Source organism: Rattus rattus, chromosome 5, assembly GCF_011064425.1.
Source record: "Rattus rattus isolate New Zealand chromosome 5, Rrattus_CSIRO_v1, whole genome shotgun sequence".
Lineage (NCBI taxonomy): Eukaryota > Metazoa > Chordata > Mammalia > Rodentia > Muridae > Rattus > Rattus rattus.
The window spans coordinates 78,987,527-78,998,185 of NC_046158.1; the positions used below are offsets into that span (position 1 = coordinate 78,987,527).

General features: G+C 36.6%; 1 gene segment (V, D, J or C); it reads right to left on the minus strand.

Moving 5' to 3' along the window:
- Positions 1-2,077: 2,077 nt before the first annotated feature.
- Positions 2,078-2,886, minus strand: LOC116900923. The segment is given in 2 exon segments: positions 2,078-2,475; positions 2,841-2,886. Coding segments are annotated over 2 exon segments (444 nt in total).
- Between the last annotated feature and the right edge of the window lie 7,773 nt (positions 2,887-10,659).

Genomic DNA, 10,659 nt, shown 5'->3' on the forward strand with positions numbered 1-10,659 from the left:
CTCTCTCTCTCTCTCTCTCTCTCTCTCTCTCTCATACACACACACACACACACACACACACACACGCATACACACTCAAGCACATACATATACAGTCAAATTGGAAGGTAATCATTTGAGTGAAAGGTAAAAGTCCCTTCTTTGTGCTAAAATTCTGTATGATATACCTTTTTTTTTTTTTTTTCGGAGCTGGGGACCGAACCCAGGGCCTTGCGCTTACAAGGCAAGCACTCTACCACTGAGCTAATCCCCAACCTTATTTTAATTTTTCTTGCTACAGTATTATCATTGACAATTTATGTACTAATTTGAAAATAAAGAACCCATACTTTTATAAAATGAAATTGCAACTTTTAATAGGAGTAATTTAATTTTCTTTTAAATTTACTTTATTTTTCATAATTATACTATATAAAGAAGCATTCGACATCAGGTTAAGATCAAGGTCATGGACACCATGAATTTATGGTGATTACATCAAGGACATAAGCAGAAAATTCAGGTATGGGGTTTCATATATCCTGTGAATTACTGGTTGTTCTGTGCCTCTGAGAGAAAACACTCTATGCTAACTTTTTAAACAAAATAATTTATTGATTTAAATGAAAAGATCAATTTTTGTGTATGGAGGTTAGATAGGTGACAGGTCTCTATACTGCCAAGATTTTTAAGGTTTGCATTTCCTATGAGTCATCCAGACTCTATTCTTCACTGCTGTTTTAGGATCAATATACATTTCTGTCTTCCATCTCCTGCAAAACTAGATAATGTTTACTTGTGTTGTTTGACCATATCCTGGAGCAAACAGCAATGGCCCCGTGTGCATCCCTACTCAATGACCTATGGAGACAAGTTCTTGAGTACAACACACTGCAGTAAGTGCTGATTTTGCAGCTTCCATGTCAGTGTTCATTATTCAGTTCTTCCTTAGCCATTCATACATCATATAATACATTTGAAGCATGGATTTAACAAGTCCAATTATCTCCCATACTAGTTTTTAATTTCTAGCTGATTTATCTAGTTTAATGCTCATTGTAAGACAATTTATCCAATCAAATATACAAGTGTCAATCATCATCTTTCTCATGTTTATTTCTATCACTAATATCTATTCTTATTCATTGTCTGTGTCTTAATTGTTTCCATGAGGCCACCCAACAAAAGCCACCCTTTTGCTTCACATTATGACTATTTTGTCACAAATAATATATTAATTTATCTGCTTCCTTGTCACTCAGACTCAACCCACCTCCAGAATTTAAGCAGCACAAGTACAGACTATCTCCTCATTATAGATTTTTGTACCAGTGCTTTGTAAAGGATGCAATTTGCAATAATGAAATTAGAATTTTCCCTTTTGAAATAAAGAAACATGGAGGATATACTTTAGAACATACATTCTCCTGGTATCTAGGTGTGGTAGTTTGAATGAGATGGTATCCACAAATTCACGTTTGAATATTTGATCCATTTTGCTAATTTAAAACACAAAACCCTAAAAAATTATAAACATAGGAAGCAAAACACTAAAACCAAGCAGAACATACTCTGCTAAATACATTATTGTCCACTGATAACTGTGTATTTACTTGGAATAAAGTCTTGTGTCAAAATATGTAGTAAAGCTCGATGGAAAAAAATAAAACCTTATTAGTTCTGAAAACTAAGGGGTTAGTGAATAGACTTTATTAAATAGCATAAATAAGAGTAGGATATGAAAAATGTAATTAATAAAATGGAAATTAGGACAAATGCATAAAATGTGACAAAGAAAATAAGTATCATATAAAGTAGACATTTTAACCAAGAGAGACATCTCAGTCTCCTGACTGTTTTACAAGATAATATTAAATGAGAAACCATTTTAAAGGGATGTTGGACCAGGATGGTTTCACTAAGATTTAACTTCTTCATTGCTGATTGCTCAGAGGGCAGTCATTTACCCTTCTCCTGAGGAAGATACGATATTGTTATTGCAGCTGAGGAGGTCAGCAGTGCATAACTCATGAGGTATTATGAAGGCAGTTATGCTCAAGGCCCACAGCTGCAAACAACAATCTGTATTTCTTTTGCATCACTTTGACATTGTTGAGTAACATATTAGCAGCTGGGCCACTCTAAGCAACGACATTTTTGTTACGGTATAAATCACTGTGAGAGGATAATGTACATACTGTAAGCAGTAATAAACTCCCAAATCCTCAGGCTCTACTCTGCTGATCTTGAGTGTGAAGTCTGACACTGACCCACTGCCACTGAACCTGTCTGGGACCCCAGAAAATCGGTTGGATACTGTATGGATGAGGCTCTGAGGTAGCTGGCCTGGCTTCTGCAGGAACCATGCTAAATAGGTGATTCCATTATTGTGTACAAGGCTCTTACTTGACTTGCAAGAGATAGAGGCTTCATCACCAAGACTGACAGGCAGGGAGCTTGGAGTTTGTGTCACCACAACAACATCACCTCTGGAAGCTAAAATAATGAAAGAGAAGTAAAAATGTTATGAACTAATTCTGTTATTTCTTTCTCTTTTTGATATTTAGTTCAACAGATTTTTATTTTTGCATACAACATTTTGTGCACTATAATTTTCTCTTTAACAACATAAGTTAATTGAAAGCTCTAATAATCTTCTAGACAAAATTTATATCATTCCAATCCATCTGTGTCACAATTTGTTTTCATAAAACATGTCCACTCACATCTGGATCCTCCCTCCCACATTTGTCAACCACATAAACCCCATCTTTGAGAATAAGACCTGTCTGTGATCACCAGTGCCACCCAGGGCTCAAACTCCCTACCTATTCTCCTTTCTTAATTCTCTCTGTCCTTACCAGGAATCCACAACAGCAACACCAAAAGGTGAACAGGAAACTTCATTTTGAGGATGCAGCCTGAGGAGACTGATCAGTCACAGCATACCTACTGAGATTTATCTAAGAAGTTATGGGTGGGTCCTCCCTAGGGAGGAATATGCAAAGGTGCAAGTAAGTGTTGCAGTATAAAGAAAGGGAAGAATTACACAGAATTCTCATTACTGCACAAATCAAATAAAATACTACACATATCTGATGTAATGATAGGAAAAAATAATGTTCGATGTGAAAGAACATGCTAGAAACTGTCAATCTGGACAGCATAGATATTTAATAAATACTATATTATAGAAAAGGGAAAGGGGTGGAGGAAAAACGAAGGGATCTCTATTTGACCATTCTGTTGAAAAGCTGTGCGTTGAATAACTATGCTTTGGCCATCTATCATCAGTGTCATGGAAAAAAATGTGTTATTTTCAGAATAATAAATAGAAATATTAGTAACTGCCATTGCTATTTTTTGTTGAACCTAACATTTTGCTTTCCAAAGTGTTTGTACAAATTTGTACTACTACCATAAATAGAGGAGTGTTTCTCTTGTGGCAAAACCTCTTCCCCATAAACTGCTCCTCAGTGTTTAATCTAAGCTTTTCTCATGGGTATAATGATGATTATTAGGCAGATAAGGTTCATGAGCATGTGAGACCTTTTCATCTTCTGACATCATCTTCAATTTCTTTCTTCAGAGACTTGAAGTTCTTGTCATACAGGTCTTTCACTTGATTGGATGGAGTTGCAATATGATATTTTATATTTTTATTATGACTTCTTCAAAGGGTGTTATTTCCCTGATATTTTGCTCAGCCAATTTACCATATGTTTAAAGATGGCTAGTTAATTTTGTATCCAAACAGCTAAAGCTGTTTATCTGTTGTGGGAGTTCTCTGATAGAGTTTTTGGGGTAACTTCTGTATACTGTCATATCATCTACAGGTTGCAATACTTTGGATCCTTCTTTTTCCACATTTTATTCCCTTAATCTTCTATAGTTATTTAATTGCTCTAGCTACAGCTTCAAATATTATATTGGAGAGATACAGTTATTAGCCTTGTCTTGTCCCTGATTGTAGTTGGATTATTTTAAGCTTTTCTCCACTTAATAGGACATTGACTATCAACTTGCTATGTATTGCCTTTATTGTGCTTCAGCCTATGCCCTGTTTCCCTGATCTTTCCAAGATTACAGCATGAAAGGGTGTTTGTTTGTGTCAAAGCATTTCTGAACATTCAATTAGATGATTATGTATTTTCTTTTTGCAGTTTGTTTTTGTGGTTGTTTACATTGATGTATTTTCATATATTAAATGACCCCTCCATTCCTCCATTCTAAGGATGAAGGCAACTTAGCTAGAGTGGATATTTTTAATTTGTTCTTGGATTCCATTTGTAAGTATTTTACTAAGTATTTTTTCACCAATGTATGCAACAAACTTTGCTTTGAAATTCTCTTTCATTGTTGAGTCTTTGTGTACTTTAGGCATGAGAGTGACTGTAGCCTCACACAATGAGTCTGGCAATGCTTCTTCTGTTTCTATTTTGTGGAATAATTTAAGGAGTGTTGATATTAACTCTTCTTTGAAAGTCTGACACAATTCCATGCTAAGAACATCTGGCCTTCTTTCTTTTTCTTTTTTATTTTATTTTATTTTTTTGGTTTTGAGACTTTACATGACTACCTCTATTACTTTAGTGGCTATAAGACTATTTAGATTGTTTAGCTGAACTTGATTTAATTTTGATAATGGGAATCTATTGAAAAATTTCAGTTTCATTTAGATTTTCCAATTTTGTGAAGTACATGCTTTTGAAGTAAGACTTAATGACTCTTTGGATTTCCTAGGTGTCTATTGTTATGTTCCCCTTTTTATCCCTAGTTTGTTAATTTGAATATTGTCTCTCTACCTTTTAGTTCATTTGGCTAAGATTTTTTTCCCTCGCATTAATTTTGTTAAAGAACCAAATCTTGTTTGTTTTCATTGGGTTTTTGTACTGTTCTCCTTGTTTCTAATCTATCAATGCTGCCCTTGAGTTTGATTATTTTGTACTGTCTTCTCTACTTGTCTTTGAGTGCTTCTTTTTCAAAAGCTGTTCAGCTGTGTTGTTAAGTTGTCAGAATGAGATAATCTTAATTTCTTTGTGAAGGCACTTAATTCTGTGAACATTCCCCTAATCACTGCTTTTGTTGTGTCCAATAAGTTTTTGTATGTTGTGACATTGTTTTCCTTGAAGTATAGACAGTATATTTTAATTTCTTTCTTTACTTCTTCATTAACCCAGTGATTGTTGTGTAGAGATTTGTTCAGCTTCCATAAGATTGAGGCTTTCTGTTTTTTCTCTTGTTGAAATAAGCTTTTATCCATGATAATTTGGTAAATTAAAAGTGTTTATTTTAATCTTCTTTCTGTTGAGGCTTGCTTTCTGACCACGTATATGGTCAACTTTGGTGAAGGTCCATGTGTTGCTGAGAAGAAGGTATATTTATTTGTGTTTTGTGAGAATGTTCTGTATATATCTGTTAGGTCAATTTGATTCAGAACATTTGCTGCTTTCAATATTTCTCTATTTTCTGTTTTTATGGCTGTTCGTTGGTGAGCATGGTGTGGTGAAGTCTCTCATATCTAATGAGTGGGACTTCACATGTGATTTAAACATTTTATTCTTTTAACCCAGTCTTTTTTCTTTTTTTTCTTTTTTTTTTTGAAGTTGCTGAGTCAATTCTATTTTTTTTCCTCCATCTTTATTAACTTGGGTATTTCTTATTTACATTTAAATTGTTATTGCCTTTCCCCCTTTCCTGGCCAACATCCCCCTAAGCCCTCACCTCCCCTTCTATATGAGTGTTCCCCTCCCCATCCTTCCCGCATTACCGCCCTCCCCCCAACAATCCTGTTCACTGGGGGTTCAGTCTTAGAAGGACCAAGGACATCCCCTTCCACTGGTGCTCTTTCTAGGCTATTCATTGCTACCGATGCAATTGGAGCCCAGGGTCGGTCCAAGTCTTTGGCTGGAAGCTGTGTTTGGTGGGCACTGCTGTTCATATGGGGTCTCAGGCCTCTTCAAGCTCTTTCGGTCCTTTATCTGATTCCTTCAACAGGGGTCCTGTTCTCAGTTCAGTGGTTTCCTGCTGGCATTCATCTATGTATTTGCTATATTCTGGCTGTGTCTCTCATCTACATCCGGTTCCTGTCAGCCTGCACTTCTTTTCTTCATCCATCTTATCTAGTTTGGTGGCTGTATATGTATGGGCCACATGTGGGGCAGGCTCTGAATGGGTGTTCCTTCAGACTCTATTCTAAACTTTGCCTCCCTATTCCCTCCCAAGGGTGTTCTTGTTCCCCTTTTGAATAGGGAGTGAAGCTTTCATGTGTTCTGTGCATCTAGGGTAATTCAAGTATTTGGGCTAATATCCACTTCTCAATGAGTGAATACCATGTGTGTTTTTCTGTGATTTGGTTACCTCACTCAGGATGATATTTTCCAGGTGCATCCATTTGCCTATGAATTTCATTAAGTCATTGTTTTTTATAGCTGTGTAGTATTATATTGGGTAGATGTACCACATTTTCTGCATCCATTCCTCTGTTGAAGGGCATCTGGGTTCTTTCTGGCTTCTGGCTATTTTAAATAAGGCTGCTATGAACATAGTGGAACATGTGTCTTTTTTATGTGTTGGGGCATCTTTTGGGTATATGCCCAATACTGGTATAGCTGGGTCCTCGGGTAGTTCAATGTCCAATTTTTTGAGGAACCTCCAGACTGATTTCCAGAATGGTTGTACCAGTCTACAGTGATTTACGCTTTAATAATGTCATTGCTACTGTGGGTACTCTTGCATTTGATGACTATATGTTCAGAATTGAGATGTAAACTTGGTGGATTTTCCTTTGATGAGTGTGAAGTGTCCTTTCCTATCATATTGGATTAATTTTGTTTAAGATTATATTTTATAAGATGTTAGAATGCCTATTCCAGCTTGCTTCTTTGATCTCTTAGAAATCCTTTTTCCTACACATTATTCTGTGATAATGCCTTTCTTTTTAGCTGAGATATATTTCTTGTATGCAGCAGAATGGTGGATCCTTTTATGCTTCCATTCTCTCAGCCTGTGTCTTTTTATTGGTGAAGTGAGTCCATAAGCATCTTGAGATATTAATGATTAATGATTATCGATTGATTAATTGATTTTTAACTCCTATTGTTTTGATATTGATAGAGGTTATGTATATGTGTGTTTAATGTTTAGGAGGGTGTTTCTTTTAATTTGGATTTGCTGGCATGAATATATTAATTTCTTTTTTTTTCTGTGTGGGGATTAAATATAATTTCCTTTTCTGCACATATAGTGTTTCAATTATTTTGTTGTAAGAACATTTTTTTCTGGTGTAATGTATTTAGTGTTCTGTAAGGTTATTTTACATTTATAGATATCACTTTCTTAAAGAAAAATTAAAGAAAATTTCTTCTATTATTTTGTTGAAGATATTTTCTGATCCTTAGATCTGAGACTCCTGACCTCCTCTATTCCTATTATTTTGCAACTAGATCTTTTTATATTATCCCAGATTTCCTGAATGGTTTGTGTTAGACACTTCTTATATAAAGCATTCTTTTGACCATTGTATTTCTTCTATTGTATTTTCAGTATCTGTGTTTCTGTCTTCCTTCTCTTACATTCTGTACATGATGTACATGATTGTCTTTCCTAGGTTTTCTGTCTTGAGAATTGCCTGAGTTGGTGTGCCTCAATTTGTGCCTCTTTATTCGTTCTCTTTCAATTTTCAGGTACTGAAGAGTTTTTTGTTGTTGTTGTTCAATTCCTTCACCTATTTGAATTTCCTGTATTTCTTTATAGTTATCCATTTCCTCTTTTAAGTCTTCTACTTCTTTTTTTTTTTTCCTTTTATTTTTTTTTTTTTTTTTGGAACTTGGGACTTAACCCAGTGCTTTGCGCTTGCCAGGCAAGCCCTCTACCACTGAGCTAAATCCCCAACCCCAGTCTTCTACTTCTTTAGTTGTATTTCTTGTATTTCTTTTATGGATTCATTTGTTTGTATTTGAAGGCCTCTATTATCTTCATTAGAAAAGATTTAAGAACAATTTGTGAAGCTTTAGGGGTGTTAGGATATCTTGTGATTGCTGTAGTAAGATCTATCTGCCCCATTAGTCCCATGTTACCCTGGCTTTTTATGATTGTGTTCTTAAGGTGGCCTTCAGGCATCTCATTGTTTCTTTGTTGGCAGGTCTTGCCATCCTTGATGGCAGCAGTTTTCGGAGACTGAAGGCAGAGTTTATAGTTCCTGATGTCAGGAGGCCACCAGGACTGCATGTAGAGCTCGTTAAATCAGGTGACAGCAGTCCTCCAGGGTTGCAAGGAGAGTTGCACCTAGGTTCCTGAGTATAGATTGGAGAAAGTAGAACTTACCTTCACTGCTTCTGGGTTGCCTACAGGTGACAAGGCCAAGAAAATATTTGTTTTACGTTTCTCTTCTGCTGATTACTTGTGGCTACAGACTTGGATTGTGGTTAGAGGTGTAGACCTGAAGATTGAGCTTCAATTTATGTTTGCTGGGATTGCCATAGGACCCATCAGGAAATGGATTGTGATGGTAACAGGAATTGCCTTTACCTCCAACAGTGAAACCATTTGGTCACTGTTGCCACATGCATTCCCAGTAAAACTTTTGACTGAATTCCCAACTCCACCTGGGAATGTTCTGTCATATTCCAAATAAAAGGCAGACTTCTTCTACTCCCTTTCTCTTTCTTTTCTCTTCTTCCTCTCATCACTTCCACTTGTTTCATTCTCTCATTAAATCTTTCCATGTGGAACGATGTTGGCTTGGTCTGCTTTATCTGGGCATGGGCTGTGATTTAAACAATAACATTGGTGGCTAGCACATGATTTCAGATGTCCAGTGATGACTTCTCCTTCCCCTATTGCAGGACAGCCTCAGCAGCAGTAGCCCTCAGGGGATCTCTACTGCCTCTCCAGTGCTAGTACTGCCTTTTGATCTACTGTGGTATCCACCACCTTGCACACTGCTCAAAATTGGATATTCGTATTCTGCTAGGCCTCCAGTGCCACATTATGGCTGCTATGAGACTCAAGATTTCAACACAAGGATTACTTCACCTGGTTCAAAAGCAGACATCTGAATAATCTGCTGCTGTCCTGCGTGGCACTTTTTCCTAGTTTTTTTTTTTTGTTTGTTTGTTTTTATTTTTTTTTTTTTTGCCACCTAGATAGGTCTTATAAACATGATTCTACACTCCTGCTACCAGATTTCTGGCACAATTACTGCACGAACACTGACATACTGTTAGGCTTTTTCCGGCCGGAATTGGGGACTCCACTTTACTAGACAAAACCTGGGCACGTTTTTCTGTGGTTCCGGGAATCTCCTTAGCTAACATACTCTCAATAGGACTTCGTTCATTGGGTGGAGCTTCCCTTGAAAGTGGTCCCTTGTCCCTCCACTCTCCTTCTGTGCTCTCCCAGCCAAGAGAACATCCCAGGCTTGGGTGGGAATGCTTTCTGGTGAATCCAAGCCTGTCGTAGCCTCCGGGAATCTGAGTGACAATTCAAATACCTGGCCTTGGCAAAATTCTTCTGTTGCCATTAATTTTCCCTGGGACGCCATTGGAAATTAATTGGTGACTTCTCCCAGTGGGAAACTGGAGATCTACGACTATACCGCCCCCTCACCCCCCTAAGTACACCGTTAGGATATCTTTTGAAATTTTTCAAAACTTTAAAATTAGCGCCTCACCTGAGGACTTCAAAATTGATACACCTATTCAATAATGTCTGTATCCAGTATTCATTAAATTATGGTTCAAAATGACCACATAACTGGACTCTCAATTCCTCAATTTCATGGGATCATCATAATCATAATAATCACTGCCAGCAGCCTGCTAAATGGAAAGAGATTCTTTATCTCCAAGCATTCGTATAGCTTCACTCAAACCCCTCTCCATATTCCTCTTGTAATCCCACCCAAATCCTCTCAGCAAAAAATCAGTCTCAAGTTTTGTAACTCTGATGTAACCAATTAATATACTCTTCAATCTTGTCAGAAGTCTGCTAATTATTAATATGTTATGTTTTGACAGACAGAATTTCCCAAAGCCTTTATCAGTTTGTCCCACAAGGTCTCAGAAGATATGTACACACCTCACAGTCTGTCTGTATTGTACTATGATAACCATGGAGAAACACAGTGGACAAAACTGGATACCATCAGACTGAAATGATTTATCTAAATCAAGATAAGTAATTTCTCATGTCACATGTATCCATTCCACAGTAAAAAAGTTCTTCATCTTCTGGGCTAGGAAGCCAGACAGTCTCTGTCCAAGTAGCCATGAAGACCACAGAGACCACTAGGAACTGTTGGCTAATGAACTCTGTCATTTTTAAATAATACATGAATGCTAGATTGTTTATTCTTCCCAAGATTTCTGATTACATTGACAGCTGAGACACTGTAACTTGACAACTAAGAAACAGACCTCTGAACTCAGTTTCTAACAACTAGTTCAGATGTAAATTTTCTAAGATGTAATCTGTTACTTCCTTACCTAAACTCGGTTTTCATTGATTAAGTGCTTCATATTTCCTCGTCTTGCTATACCACTGTTCTATTAAAGTTCTTATAAATTTACCTAATTAATGAAACTTCCCATAATACAATCCAACTGTAATCACAAATTCTTGTTCCTTCTGCTCCACAAAAGACTTAACTTAAATAATATTCACGTCATTAACTTATGT